This window comes from Perca flavescens, chromosome 3 (genome assembly GCF_004354835.1).
Source record: "Perca flavescens isolate YP-PL-M2 chromosome 3, PFLA_1.0, whole genome shotgun sequence".
Taxonomy (NCBI): domain Eukaryota; kingdom Metazoa; phylum Chordata; class Actinopteri; order Perciformes; family Percidae; genus Perca; species Perca flavescens.
In genome coordinates this window covers 11,677,650-11,693,491 of record NC_041333.1, presented here as the reverse complement: position 1 = coordinate 11,693,491, position 15,842 = coordinate 11,677,650, and the positions used below count along the sequence as shown (strand labels likewise).

Sequence of the window (15,842 nt, the reverse complement as noted above, 5' to 3'; positions counted from 1 at the left end):
CTGAGTCAATCTAAGTAAGAAAAAAAACCTATGAAAACTGCTATGTATTATGACTGTCATTAGATCTGGAAGTCACTGTTGCTGTTGTAATGTGGACGTGCATGTGTTGTGTGGCTTTTTGCTATGGTGCGTGAAGCTCTTTATGCTAAACTGGTTGGCCACCCCTGACTTTGACAAATATAAGCCTGTTTTTTTTTACTTGGCCCTTACCGAGATGTACCCATAACTCTGCTGCTGTGTCTATTTTCTGAACAGGTGAAGATGAAAAGCAGAGCTGTGATAGCTATGCTCCACCATACCTGGTAAAACACAACATTTCTTTGTTCACCTAATAGGTAAAACACAATGCATGCTTTGTGCCAAGAACATTTGCTGCCATTGGTCCTGCCTGACCACAGGAGCCAGAAACTGGCAGCTGGATTGGACTTGTGCGTGCCAGAGACATGACATAATGCCAAGCCAGAATGTGATCAAATCTGCCTTTCCTTGCTTTTCCACACCGACTCTGCAGAGCCACTTTATCTGTCTCCACCCATCTGGGCATTGCCTTGTGAAGGCAAAGTTCCCAAAGTTCCATATGCCAAGGAACCACAAATTGCTGCATAGCAGCCATGGCCCCCACAAACAAGTCATTAGCTATTTTCCAATTCTGTGCAGAGCACGTTCGGTTATGAAAAAAGGCACAGTGCCATTTCCTTAAAATGGGCATGTTATTCAATTTGTTACTTTTGGGAGTATTTTATTTTTGACAAAAATTCATTTTCCTCAACAAAACCCGGCACAAGTCCAGTTCAGCTTTTTTCCTAAATTTGTTCTTTTCAATTTGTTTGTTTGATGTCCTTGTTCTGCATTTCAGTAACAACCGAATAATATTGTGTTCTTCTCCATATGCGCAGTATTCACTGTAGTTACTTTAATCACTAAAAATGTCACTATTACAGCATCATTCAAACAAGCCATTTTGCGGCATCGGCCAAGTCTGGGCTAAACAATATCACTTTGAAGGAGGCAAAGAGTACTAATAAAACCAAAGCTCTTCTTACTCCATTTCTATCTCGCTAACTCACATGCACACACGGCCGGACAGGAACATAATATTGACTAAAACAAAAAACAGAGAAGCTCGGATTACACAGAGGGAGCAAATATTAGTATGTGCTATATTAAAGCTGAATGTTGAGTAAACTTTACTCAGTAAATAAACCTTAATCATGCTTATCGAATGTGTTTGTAGCTTGAAAGAAGCTAGCTGGTTAGCTTACAACGCTAGTATTCAGGGCACAGGGAAAGTAAAAACAGATTGCTATTTTGTACCACTAAAAAGGCTCAAAATATCACCAAACTTCAACGGTAGCATAATGAGGGTCCCTAAATGTTAACCGAAGCATTGAGAACTTGTGTACAGACAGTTTATTGAATAGATAGATTATGAAGCCACTCGCGTTCATGTTTACATGCGGCCGCCGTCTGGAAAACCAGTCATGACTTACAGCTGGCGATGAAAACTAAAATCAAAAGAGATTTGCTCAATATATCTGAAATGATTGCACCGATGTCAAACATAACTTGTCTAGTGTAGCTAGCTACTTACTCAGTGGATAACTGTCCATCTGGTCCCTCCGGTCTGGGTCGCCGTCTCCAATTTATTTTCGGGACATGGAAAAAAGTTTCAAGTACAGCCCTGTTTATCGGAGAGGGGAAATCTTCAGACTGTACAAAACACTGAGTCTCTTGGGTGTCGCGACGCAACAGGTCCCACTCCGTGCAACACAGACACTCCTGTTCGGTGGCCATAGCTTCACGATGTCCGCAGGTACACCACCAGTCTCCCAAAGTACGAGGCGGTGTTGTGGCATTGACTAGCTCTCTCTCTCTCGTAGCCCTTTCACAGAGCTCCCGCAGCTCTTTGTTCAATAAACTGTCTGTACACTTACTGTACAATGTTCTCAATGCTTCGGTTAACATTTAGGGACCCTCATTATGCTACCGTTGAAGTTTGGTGATATTTGGAGCCTTTATAGTGGTATAAAAAGCGATCCGTTTTACTTTCCCTGTGCCCCGAATACTAGCGTTGTAAGCTTACCAGCGGTCTGCGCTAGTTTCTTTCAAGCTACAAACTCATTCAATTAGCATGAAAACATGTCCCAGAGAATAATCAAGTGGGTACACATCTGTTAATAACCCCTAGGTTCGTTTTGCGTTTTTATCCTTTAAAGTGTTCAATTTGAGCACAGAATTTAGTGTGGGGTTTTGTTAGTCAGTGAAAAAGGCATATGCAGACTTCACTCAACCTCAGAATTCCCTTAGCTTTTCAGGAGGACAAACTGATTCAGAAGATCGCTTCTCTTTTTTTAATTATAGTAACTGAATAGTGACATCCCGCCATAGTAGCACAAGATTTGCGCCCTAACTACCTAGCTAAGTGATTCTTCATCCTTGTCCTTCACGGTTTACTTTCTGCTATTTTATTTGCAGTCCTAATTTGCCCAGAAAACTCAACAATGGAACAAAAAACAAGTAGCGTCTATGGCATGCACACCACTTTCTGATTAAAAAAAAATAAAAAATCCAATAATGCAAAGCTTCAACTTTGATGGATATGAATATCAGTCATGCGACACTACACCTGTCAGTGATGACGCAACATGATGATGATTCATGAGTGAAATAAATTACTGCTCACTATAAACTAGTGAGTGTTATTGAGTGGTATGTAGGGAGCAGAGAATGAGTGATTTCAGAGTCAACGCCAGATTCCTGCTGGCTTTTCTTGTCGGCATAATTAGAGACCATTTCACACCTGCTATGCCCAGTGAATGTAATTAATTGAAGGTACTCTGATCAACATATCCATGGTTTTAAATTTAGAGAACATCCGTTTTGCTGTGTTGCTGTAGTTTGCAATAGGATGTTTCGGTGTGGAAGAAGAGGTAAGAAATGATGTGGAGGACCATCTACTGTGTACATCTACTTACGGAGCCTTACTGTGCCTGTGCATCTGTAGTCTTTTTCACTTCGGTGAAATTGAAAGTAGTTGAGTTGGCAAATTTGTCTCTTAAATCAGTTTACTCAGCATGCTGGGATCTTGCACTGTTTTTTTCCCCAGGTTTGATAGAGTAAACTTCAGTAATATATTAACTGGAACACGGGGGTGTAAAAAACTATCCGTGCCTACTGACTGCCATGTGTGATGCAAAAATACATCAATCACTGAAAAGGAAAACAACTTGACATGCTAGACATGTCAGCTCGTTTTTTGCTTTGAGGCAGAAGTTCATGGTAAGACCCTCCCTTCTCCCCTGCAGTCCTTTAAAAGTTCATTCCCCAACATGTGTCACTCATGTCTCACTGCCTAAAGCTACCACAGGCACGGAGGAAGCAGACAGTATACAGGCAACAATACATTCAAAAGATATAGGAAGAAGGAGGGCTTTAACAATTGCAATGTGTTTATTGAGGTATGTGTAGGTTTGTGTGTGTGTGTGTGTGTGTGTGTGTGTGTGTGTGTGTGTGTATATAAATAATAATAATAGATAAATGTGATAAATATAAATAAGATATAAATGTGTGGTAATAATTTACTTATATTATAAATTAGAGGAATGTGGTCAAATATATTAGGGTGATTATATTATGTATGTATGTATGTATGTAAATGTATGTATGTGTGTGTTTATGTACGTGTATACATATGAATGTCGATATATATCTGTATATGGATTGTACATTCAAAACACCAAATTGTATATAGTTACATGGGAGTGTTCCACAGTACTAAGGGTCAGGAAGGGAAGTCAAAAATATTAAAAATATAAATAAAAAATTACTGAGCTATGGAAAAGGGGTAGGATTAAATAAGTGTTTACTTCTTCCTACTCCTTTTCAGACATGTCTTTGTTCATTAATGTTTCTTATTGTTTATTGAATGGTTTGCTTATTTAACTTATTTGTACATTCCTTTGTTTGGTTTATTTTTGATAGGTCTGAAATAAATGTCTTAATTAATTCATTGGTTGTACAGGGAGATGGCAGCTGCCAGGGTAAATACCCATATCAAAATAGTTCGTCTGAAACTTAATTTTATAGTTTTAGCTGTCATTTCTATCAGTAATGATAACGTTGTACTCAAAAAAAAGAAACATTGACTGGGGGCTGCCACAGTGTGCAAACACATTTATCAACCTTTTTAGCTGCTGTATATTTTGATGTGATTGAATGAATGGGTATGTTTACATTGCATCCCATGTCACAATATAATTATAAAATAAAAAATAAAAAAAGCACTGCTGACATTTACCTGTCATGTCTGCTGGATGTCACCATAGCTGCAATTAACAGTGGTGTAGTGAAAAATTAGGTGTTTTTATGACATAACCAGTGCATTATTTGTATATCTATAAAAGGTGAACGTGCTATCAACAACTAAAACTAACTCCAAACAACAATCCATAACCCAGACAAACTGAACTCAATCCCAAATGTGACATCGCTCTACAATAACCACAAATCATTCTGATCAACAAACCAAAGCAAGCAAATGCCACACACACACACACACACACACACACACACACACACACACACACACACACACACACACACACTATAAAAACAGCATACCAAGCTAATGTTCAGTGCAGCATAGCATTGCAAGGTATAAGTTTAAAACGGACTTACATGCATTCTTCAGATATGACGAAAGGGGGTGTGGAGGATCTAAGTGGGCTTCTCATCTTACGCAGGAGAACATCTTCTTCAGTGTCCCATTATAAAAATATTAATAGTCCATTAATGTTGCTGTGCAGCTTTGTGAACACCTTACCGTTTGTGCTGACTGTAGTGTTGTCCATTGTGCATGGGGTATAAAAGCGTGGCCTTCGTCTGACAATTCAGTCCATTGTATCTCAGGGATGAACAAACGTTGCAACTGTGACCCTATCCGGGGGGAAAAGTCACATCGAGCTGCTGGTCCAAAGTTAAGTTGCTAACGTCCTCAATTCTGCTTTTGGCTAACAACAGGTGTTCAGATGTGCTTTTGTTGCATCCCGTGTCCTTCAAAAAAAGAAGAATAAAAAAATATTGAGTTGGTTGCTGGTGTGTGCCTCTCTCTCACACACATCGCCAACGTTAAGTATCGCTTTTAACGTTACATTCGATACTTGGATTCATAGCGGTTCATGCTAGCTAGCTAGTTCAAGACACAGAGCTAGCTAATGCACAACCCAAAATTTCGAACCTCTCTGAAAACACCTACCGCTTTTAGGGAGGATATTTAAAGACGGCTTAAAGCGTACGTCCCTCGTCGAGTTTAACACGTTGTTTCACCTGTTTCGCCCATAGACAGTGAAATTAAGGTTTCGCCCGCCAAACGAAGATGGCAGCGGGATGTACGTTAACATTTTCAAGGTAGCAAGGTAACACTTCCGGCTACTTGACAAACAACTTACGTCCATGCAAATAATTTTCATTTTAGATGTAGGCCTATAGGAAAGTCTTTAAGGAAATGTCTACAAAACAAATTACCTGTGGTTTTTTTTGTGTGGTTTTTTTTTTTAAGTTGGACTTATTTATCTCATAGAAAAACAAATGCATATAGGCCTATGCTATAAGTGTAAACAGAAATCTAATTTGTTATACACTGATTACACGAGAGGCACAAACAAGAGGCAAAAGCTGAGGCATTTCCAACTGTGTTGTTAACACCACTAAATTCAAACTTTTAAGCCGGACAGCCACAGAAAATTCTCATTTGTTCTTGCAACATCTGCCTGCACAAAGGTATGATGGATTAATCTAGTAGGCCTACATCCTACTGCAAATTGGTGAGGACAGGATAAATGATAAGGATAAATAAGACCTGCCATAGTAATAATAAATAAGACCTGCCATAGTAATAATTTATGATATCTGTGTATATTTTGTGCAAGTATGTTAGGTAGGCTATTTATTGTCATATTATAAACCAAACCATCCAATATTGCAGTTACAGGTCATACAGTGTCATAATTGTGTTATAAAAAAAGAGTCAGAAATGCTAAATGAGGAAAAATAAAGGAGATAAACATATGACAAAAAGAATAACTAGCATAACATATTCACTTGATGTACTTGTGAATAAAAACATTTTTCCTACTGTGCCATTTGTATGTTGTATTATGTATATTATTACAATAATGAGACTCACAAAAAGCATCTCAACAAGGCTACCAAATAAATGCACTAACTTTAATGAAGTATAAAGGCATGTTATCAAACCATTATTATTTTATAGCATACCACGGTAGCGTAAGGGCAATTCTTGCAAAATAATTGTGTGCATGATGGGAACCAAGCTGATATAAGTTGTGTTTTGTTTGATTTGCTTAGAGTCTAGATAATTAAGGTGCCTGAGCTCCACCAACATGTTTCCCTGCAAATTAAATATGTCCACTCTGTGACAAAATGTTAAAAGGATTGGAAATGAGTACCTGAAAAAATCACTGGGTTTAAAGAGTGCCTATTGTGAGGAATTACTCTTTCAATAACTAGCTGGCAAGGTCTACTCATGCCTTTCTCATGTGTACCCTTTCATTGTAACGCACTGGTCAATGCAACTGTTGTGCAACAGCGTAATTTGTCACAGAGAGCAGGAGTTATGCAATTTGATTTATCATTCATGCAATTATACATTTCCCCCTACCTTTTATCAAATATGCATGAGCCTTTTTAGCAGTCATTGTGAAGGCTAATTAACCATTCTCCTCAAAACAAACAATGTTTATCTATAATTATATCTGTGTTATCTGTAGCTCCATTACAGTCCGTTTGTACAAACACATTATGATACACAAGTACATTTTGACGTCAAATTGCGGGATATGTTAATTTGCAAAGCTTCATATACAACCAAACATCATAATCTATCCATGGTATATCCATTCATTATTTCCAGGCTGTTAGTTAATGACTTCATGGGCTAAAGCCTAGGATATGGGCTGTTGTGTGTCATTTACACTGCAATCTCATCAATCTGTGTAGTATCCAATGGCTTATTTGTAGCATGCCCAACACCCCCATTATTCCATCAACAACCTGTCAGTGCAGAGGAGAGCGGAAAAACAGAGGCAGCAGAAGGAACGCAAGCAGCTCCAAATAAGAATACTGATGCTTTTTCTGTAGTAAAGGCCTCAAATGAGTTCCTACATGCCTGAGAGAATGGGAGTGCATTTGGATTTTAGATAGGAGGAAAAGGAAATATTGTGTTGTAAGCCTTGCTTCCAGGGAAACAAACATCAAATGTAATCGTGTCACTGTGTGACAATGTACCCCCTACGGGGGGAATTGTGAGACTTTTAAGAACTGAAACTTTAATAACTCAGGAATTACTTACTTGGTTTTGACAGGAAGTACTTTGTTTGAAAAGGTGTGACTCGAAATAAGCAAGAATGTTCCTATTCATGTTAGTGTTGAAATTCAGCTGGATTCATTTACGAACCAAAAATAAATCTCTCTCTCTCTCTCTCTCAGCTGCAGTGTTTGCTCTGTTACAGAAATGTATTCCTGCTCTCTTGGTGGATGAGAAGAATCATGTCTAGCCGTATGGAACTTGCAAGAATTTGAAATCAGTTTGATGCGCCGAACCTTTGAATTAATGGCCTAGATACACACTTCCTCTTGAGTTTACAATCTACAGTATATGGGTCTACATATAGCAGCCAAAAGCATAGACCTACAAAAAGACTCAAATAAGCCAAGTTTCAAGCCTTTTTAGGGCATTTGTTAGATTATGACTGGCAGATTATTTGGGGAAGTAATTGTCCCCAGGTGGTCTGAACATCCCAATCTTATTTTCCACCCCCACGGTGCTCAACTGTAGAGATTAGGCTCAGAGTAAAAGCTCTTCCCTCAATGGAAGGAAGGGGAAAAAAAGAGGTCCAAACAGGCACAAACACACTAAGTATGTGTAGCCAATCAGCTTTCTGCTTTGCTTGAGCATGCAGTCCCTCTGGGCCCATTGATCCAGGCAAAGAAAAGTCCTCTTTTTTTTCCCCCCCCAGGACCTGTAATACCTGTGTGATGAGTGCCACGGTGCTACCAGCTGCAGCAGCCATACTCAATCCCACCATCTCAATGCACCACACACAGAGAACACACAGGCCTGAGAGCAGCCAGCGTAAAGCACACTGAAGCTCTTTGCAGCCACCTGCTGTGCTTGATGTAAAACAGCATTTTTGCACCGATGGAAACACTATCTGTATGTACTGTTTGGTGAAGATAATGTGCATCATTAATGAGGTTTCTAATTGTATACTGAATTGGTAACACATTATTTTACGAGTCTGTAATTTCCTAACAATGTCCTAGTTCATTTCCTGGAAATAACTGTATAAATGATTACTAGTTACAGGGCAAAATACTGTAGAGACAAACATGACTAGGCCAAAACCTCGTATATGGCTCGGTGGCCGGGTTGGTGGAGCGGGGCGCACACATGTGGGGGTTTGCTCCTCGGCGCAGAGGCCGCGGGTTCGGCTCCGACCTGCAGTCCTTTGCTGCGTGTGTCATTCCCCCTCTCGCTCTCTCTCCTCTTTCATGTCTTCTTTTTTTATGATTATTTTTTTGGGGGCTTTTCCACCTTTATTTGACAGGACAGCTAGGTGAGAAAGGGGAGAGAGAGAGAGGGGGAAGACATGCAGGGAATCACCACAGGTCGGATTCAAACCCTGGACCTCTGCGTCGAGGCATAAACCTCCAAGTATATGTGCGCCTGCTCTACCCACCGAGCCAACCCGGCCACGCCTTTCATGTCTTCCTCTGTCCTATGGAAAGAGAGGCCTAAAATGCCTGAAAAAATAATCTACTATATGGCTCATCTTTTACCATACATGGATCTTGCAAAAAAAAAAAACACGGATAATATATTATAAACGATATAGAAGGCACATTATAGATGGTAATAATGAAACGATTCTGATAAATGATCAGATATTCATCCCCTGCTTGCCAGCCCTTTAGATTTCCCTGCTGTTCTCATGTTTGAGAGTTTATATTCCCCCTGATTCTTACATGAAGAAATATCAAAACCTGCCCGTCCACTTTATTTATTTAGAAATAGCCTTGTGTCACTGTGGATTGTGACTGTTGTTATTTTCTGAAAGACTTAGGCTTACATATATCCACACATTCATTTGTGTCTGAAGAGGGAGCGACAGATAGGAGCAGGTGCGCGCACACACACACACACACACACGTCATTCATCAGCATGTAGCCTACACTGCCTTGAGCTGTCGAGGGTCTAAAATTGCTTGTGCGGTGTGTTCATGGTGTAGCCCACGCTTGTGTATGCGTGACAGGTCAAAGTCGTCTAAACACCGTAAATCTGACTTTATAGTTTAGTTTTTATAGTGACTTAATTAGGTATACAAAAGGTCAAAGGTCCTGACTTTGAATTTTGATTGGAGACTTTAATGCTGCCTTGGAACTGCTGTTTAAATTATAGCTGCTTCATTAGTGGATGAGTGCCTGTCATGGATGATTTGCATTCTGCATATCAAATCGCCCGTCTCAAGGAGAAGCCCGCATCACATCACACAGTGGTTTCAGAAGACGATCTGGGATCCATTCTCCACGCTTTCCTATTAACACTGGGACGGTTGTCTTTTGTGATTAGGACTCCGTGCACACAACAATTAGCAGTGTGGTCCCTCGCTTGTGTGTTCTCATTAATACAATATGCTGTTCGCACACAGCAGTAAATGACTCCACCACACAGGTAAATGTTGCAATTAATCTTTGAATAAGTCCCAGATAACAGAGCAAATGAAAGTCTGTCTAGCATGAAATGCTTTTTACTTGCTTCGTGTTGTTAAGGGGATTTTGTTTTATTTGTACTTTCAAAACATGCAGATGTTTCTTGTCTGCCATTAAATAGATGTATAGTACTTTAGCAAATTTGCCCATTTACAATGTGTGGGGATAGCATTATTATTCTAAACATGTAACTATTTTAATATTATTGTAGTTCTTCAACATACTGTAGGCCTACATATGAAGCAGTCTTCACACATATTTTTAGGTTTTGCTGACTTGCGATGTCTTTTGACCACAGGTGTAGGCCTATTAAGCAATATACTATATAATGCACAATACCCTGTTCTCCCATACACTGAACTTTAAGCTTTTGCCCTAGAGTGCGGATCGGGCCGCATTTTTCTGTCCAAGCCCGGCCCGCGTCCGACAGGCATTAAGATATTTATGTCCGAGCCCCGACCCACGTCCGACACAGTAAAAATCTCATTTTTATTCTCATACTAAAGACACATGTACGTTTGTTTGTGTGGAAAGCCCGCTTTTATTAAGTAACTGTAGGAAGGCATTTGGAAATGTCAACAGATGAGCGCACCAGCGCACACGGGGCAACAAGCTCATGTTAATAAGCGGTTTAATTTAAAAATGTTCAATTCCTTATCGCGCTGATGTGACCGAGCCCGACCCGAACCCGAACGTCATTTCTAAATATCTGTCCAAACCCGGCCGCAAAATTACGAATCCCACGAAGCAGCCCGATTGGTTGGGGTTAGGCATTTCACCTCAAGTGGTTAAGGTTAGGGTTAGGGGATTGGTCGGGGGATAGGACCTGTACATGTAAGCATGGACGCCTGGCCAATAGTAGTGTGTGAATGCTATTGAAGGGGCGGGTCTTGGCGTGGCCATAGTGGGATTCGTAATATCGCAGCCCGGCCCGTCAGGTACCGCCGGGTCCAGACGGGCTCAGTTCGGGTATCCATTCTCTATTTTGCCCCTCCTTGACTTTACCTCTCCTCAGAACTTTTCAGAGCTTGCAGATGTTTGTCTCTGTAACTGATTTAAAGCAACACTAGGTAACAAATTACATTACATTATGCAAGTTTGCCAGATCGGGTGGCAGATCTGTAGCTTGAATGAACTGGATAATATAATGTAACGGACAATTCCGCTTCCAACCTGTAGGGGGACCGAAGCGGGAAAAGTTACCTAGTGCTGCTTTAATGCCAAGTTCAAAACACATCATTTCTCCAATCATTATTTTTGCTGATTAAGATTCATCAGTGCTAATTCACTAAGGTAATTTTGTCATTGAACTGCTGGCATGGAAGATTTGTGTGCAGACACCCCACCTCTTAATAATGGGCACAGCAGGAAGTATAGCAACAACAAGATGATTTTGGTCTTTTAAGGATTTGGGTTTTTACAACAGTTAGATGGCAATAAGAAAAAATTTAAAAAAAGAAGACCAAACCTCTTGACTAAGACTGGACAACACAACAGTCAGGTTTTAAACAAAATAAGGTCCACACACATACACGTCTGAGCTTCCATCATTTGCATTCTGATATTACAGCTGCTTCACCTGCTCCTGACAAGTTCACGAAGGCCACATTTGATCCTCTACTTCAAAACTAACGAAGACGGCACTGCCTGCATGCTTCGTAGGAGAGACAGCAGATGGTTATATATTGGAAGCTGAAAACAAAGCAGGTGAATGATTTAGAACCTGAGCTTTTATATTATATATATATATATATTTTAACTTACTGCTAGTTGTGAAACATCACTCCTCACATCTTACCCTGCATTTAGACCACTAGTGACAACTAATGCAAACATGTAATCATACCTTCAATGTCACGTGTGCAAAGTATCTATTCTAGAGGAAGCCTCCTACATTTTAATAACAGGCAGCATATACACCTACTATCTCATCCCTTATAATCAGCCCTGGGCTCAATGTGGGAAATAATGAATACTGCTGCAAACGTGCTGCACCCCCACACCTCAGGAACGAGAAGAGAACCTCGTCAGTATGTGTTCCACCTTCTCAGCACGTGACTGATGAACAACTCTATTATAATCATCTTGATTCACACTATGATAACCCCCCAGATAATTAAACCGATTTAGTCACACTTGAAAACACAGAGGATGCGTGAGGGTAGTTGAACACCACAGATCTAAATAAGTTTGTTTAATTTGAGCGTAAAGAACTTTGAGTGTGCAAGATTAGTGAGATTATATATTGTCTCATCAGTGTAGTTTCGTACAATTAAGTCATGTACAGCAGGAATTAAAAAAATAAGTACATTGCAGTGTAGGTTTACACCAGTTTACCAGATAGAGTGTGAAGAACAAGACTCATTGTTCAGTCCGAGGAGCGTTTAAAATGTCGTTTTCTTTTAGTCCGTACTTTTTGTTGTTTCTTATTCCCACCAGGTATCCATTCGCCGTACACGTACTCTTTGCTTATAGTGGTATTCTTTCAGGTGCTTTTTCAAAGCATTTGGAATGGGAAGCATGTTAATGCCATCATAGGTGGTGCAGCTGCTTATGACCGCCCGGCAGATGTGTTGCAGGGCGAAGGGCTGCGTGCGATGGATGGGGTTCGACAGCAGCGGCTCGAAGAACATGCACGAGTTGGGGTCCTTGTAGTGCTCCAGCAGTCCCGTAACAGTGGGAGCGTGGAAGACGCTGGGGTCGTGCACGTCAAAGCTAAAATTGTGGTTCCACTGTTCGATGCGCGCGTGCAGCGAGCGGCCGTAGCGCCGGAAGCTAACGGAGAAGAGGTAGTCTTCCTGGGCAGAGTCGCGCAGGAGGAAGGTGCCTTCGGGCTTCCCCTCCAGCAGCGTCTCGGCCTCGTAGCGGTCCATCACCCCCCAGTAGCACGGGAGGTTGGTGATCTGCAGCAGGTCTGGAACCAAACAGTGGATGTAATCAATCTGAGTGTGTATGCGGTAGCCGTCGTGAGACTTGGGCTCCTCGGTCGGAGGAAGCGCGGCTCTGGAGGGCACGCTGGTTGCCGTCACCTCCGGGTAAACCAGCGGGTCGGGGGTAGGAGCACAGGTCTGGACGGAGGCGGACGCAGAGGACGAGGCGGATGCGGAGGCCACCACCTCGTCCAGAGTGTCCAAACAGCTCTGTAGAAGGAGCTGGTGCTGCTGCTGCCTTTGGAGGAGAAGCTGCTGTTGCTGATGAACGGAGGCTCTGTCGCCCACGGCTAGCTCGTTCATACCGTGAGCCAGCTTGGGGCCGTGCTTGTACAGGGGGTTAATTTGGGCCGTGACCTCAAACGTGTGGATCTCTGCGTTGGGTGGTGGCTCGACGCCTTGTTCGATGCTGATGCGCCTGCGCTCTCGCAACCGGTCATCGACGTCCTCCACCACAGTGGCCGTGGCTGCGCCAGGGGCACTGCACACCACCGCAGAATCGAGCGCGGGAGGCTGGGTAATGGGGGCCGTGTGTTGCTTTATGAGATACCACTTTTGAGCCAGCTCCGATCCTACGGGGAAAGGGCAGTCGTCCAACATCAACTCGCTGAGATGGATCTTGCGCTTCGAGGAGGCACAGGCAACCGATGACGAAAGAGCCTGCGGAGATGGAGACGGCGCGGATGCGGCCGCGCTGTGCGTCTTTAACGGGAAACACTGCCCCATCGCGTCTTGGATTTTTTGCCGGAGAGTGCGACTGCTGCTTGACCCTCTGCCCTCACCTTCGCCGGGTGCAGGTATCTCTGTAGCAGAGCTAACTGTTCCCTGGCCTGGCCTGGCCGTTACCCGTTCCTGTCCTAGGAATGAGGCGGCGGCTTCCAAACCCTGCCATCTCCAACTCTCCTTCAGAGGTGAGGAGGAAGACTGGTCCATGGTCTCTAGGTCACTCAACAGCTCACCGTACTCAAAGCCATCGCTGACAGGCCTCTCGGCCGCTGGCTCGTGCGAAGCGATGCCTTTCTTCTTCCCCTTCCCGCCTTTCCGTCCACTGCCTGAACCTCGTCTCTCCTCCGACCGGCTCTGTCTCACCTTTGGACGGGCCCCCCTCTCTCGATCCTTCCCTCTGTTCCCCGACTCCTTTGGTAACGACATGATGGACTATGTGGCGAAAAAGCAACGGTTGCGCAACACCAGGGAGTTGCCAAGGGATGACTTGTAATTGCAGTTAGCTTTTGGCAGGTTTCCCATCCACATCCCTTGTTTGAGACATCATTATCAGTGTCCATGTACTGTAGCCATAAAGAGTTAAAACAACCTGCAAAACAAAATGAGAGTTCCATTCAGAGCCTGCAATTACCTTTTTGAGATACCATATTATCATATTACTAGTGCTACGCCTTTCTAAAACTGATGCAATCTTACCCAACAGCCCTGCTCTAAAAAAAAAAAAAATATATATATATATATATATATATATATATATATATATATATATATATATATATATATATATATATCTCTTCATGAAGTTCATAATGTTCAGTTTTTGTTGAAATTGTTTTAGAGAGGTGTTTATTTTAGAGCTCAACTGACACTTTTGTTGCCATTATCGTTTAATTCATTCATCTTGAGGTCCAGAAAATAGTAAAATAAACAAAATCCAAAACCTAAATATATCCAGTTAAAAATCCTAGAAGATAGAAAAACCAGTAAAGACCCCCCCAAGCCCAGTTCGTTTTTGTCACTTTAGCTTTGAGAAACGACTTAGATGATCAATCTTTTATCAAAGTAGTTGCGGTTTGTGGTGTTGTTGAATTGTATGGCGTCATACTGAGAGGTGTTTCTAATGTTTAGATACTTTGAGTCTGTCCATAAGAGGAGAAGAGTTCTCGCACGAGTATACTTTGAATTCAAGGCATTTTTTGGAACACAGAGAATTTAAAGAAGCAAACAACACAGGCCCAACTTCCAGTTTGATTAATCCTACCACTGTGTTGGTTCTGTAGCCTCTAGCTCTAGGAGAAAGCTGCCCGTGCTGTAAAGTTATCCTGCATGTTAGCTTATTTTGGCTTTCGGCAGAATTTATACAGGGGTCCTTGATAGTACGTAGTATATCCTGCCTAAAACACACAACTGACAAACGGCCAGAAACAGGTAAATAGATATCGTGTTTACCAGAAAAGATGAGACCATTGTTTAAACCATCTAACTTACTTCCCTTAAAAAACAAAGATACGATTCTCTTAGCTCTGATTTCCTACAATCCGAAGCATATTCTAACGTTAATGTAAGTCAAGTTAAATCCACAATTTTAATATAACTTTCCGTAAGCAGGTGACAAACTGGGTTAGTAACGTTAGCTAAGCAGTTAACGTTATTTAGAGGTTTTGACTGCGATTTAAAGAAAATAAGTCAGAAGAAGAAAACTACAGCGCCTATCAGCTTTTCTCTACTTTAACCCAACATCCTCTTTTTAGACCTGTACATCCTTTTAGATCATGAACACTCACAGTCCTCTCAAATAACATCAAATACGTTACTATCACCGAGAGAAAGTGGACGGTCGAACTTTTTTCCACTAACGTTACGACCTAAGCTAACGTTAACTAGCGTCAAATACTTGCGAGATATCAAAGTATTTAGGCAAACCGACGACTCAAATCATCCCTTCACAGTGAAACATAAAGCGTTAACATGAACGTTAGCTACCAAGCTAAAACCGTCAGCAAGCAGCTGTTTATGCTCGGTAGGCTAGCTAAGTTAGCGGGGCAGCTAACGTTAGCTACCTATCTGCTAACTTGAGTAGCTACTCTTTGCTGTAGGAGGAAATGTTAAATTGTATTTATGGCAACTTATATCCAGCTTTCTCAACAATAACACAAAATGTGAACGTACCTAAGCAGTTGTTATGCAGTTTCCCGACGAAAGAGCTCCTGTTTTTTTCTTAGATAAACTAGCTAATGGCGTTAACAAAAAGGCGGCTAGCTCATATTAGCTTGATAAATGAACTGCTAAAACCTAAAACCCGTGCAACCCGGAAGTAAAAAGTAATTGAAGTAACGTCGGAATGAGAGCAATGACAGCAGCGGACTTTTTTTTCAGCTGCTAAAAGGCGTGTCCAA

At 41.7% G+C, this 15,842-nt stretch overlaps 2 protein-coding genes across 4 annotated transcripts in view; both read right to left on the bottom strand.

The window, feature by feature from the left end:
* Positions 1-5,408, bottom strand: part of lrfn1 (leucine rich repeat and fibronectin type III domain containing 1) — a 249,013-nt gene extending 243,605 nt beyond the window's left edge. For all 3 annotated transcript variants that reach the window (XR_003692168.1, XM_028573097.1, XM_028573096.1), the window contains exons 1-2: positions 5,255-5,408; positions 4,678-5,052 (exon numbers count right to left, since the gene is read on the bottom strand). The gene's annotated coding sequence lies outside the window, so the exon portion shown is untranslated. The remainder of the gene's footprint in view (positions 1-4,677; positions 5,053-5,254) is intronic.
* A 6,543-nt stretch (positions 5,409-11,951) lies between these two features.
* socs9 (suppressor of cytokine signaling 9) lies at positions 11,952-15,798 on the bottom strand. Its single transcript, XM_028574396.1, has 2 exons — positions 15,616-15,798; positions 11,952-14,035 (listed from the first exon to the last, which is right to left on the bottom strand). Exon 2 carries the CDS (start codon positions 13,870-13,872, stop codon positions 12,217-12,219), a length of 1,656 nt encoding a protein of 551 aa, XP_028430197.1. The 5' UTR covers positions 13,873-14,035; positions 15,616-15,798; the 3' UTR covers positions 11,952-12,216.
* Between the last annotated feature and the right edge of the window lie 44 nt (positions 15,799-15,842).

Coding starts and splice junctions, on each gene's coding strand:
- socs9 (XM_028574396.1), bottom strand. CDS start 13,872: ATGTCGTTACCAAAGGAGTCGGGGAACAGAGGGAAGGATCGAGAGAGG.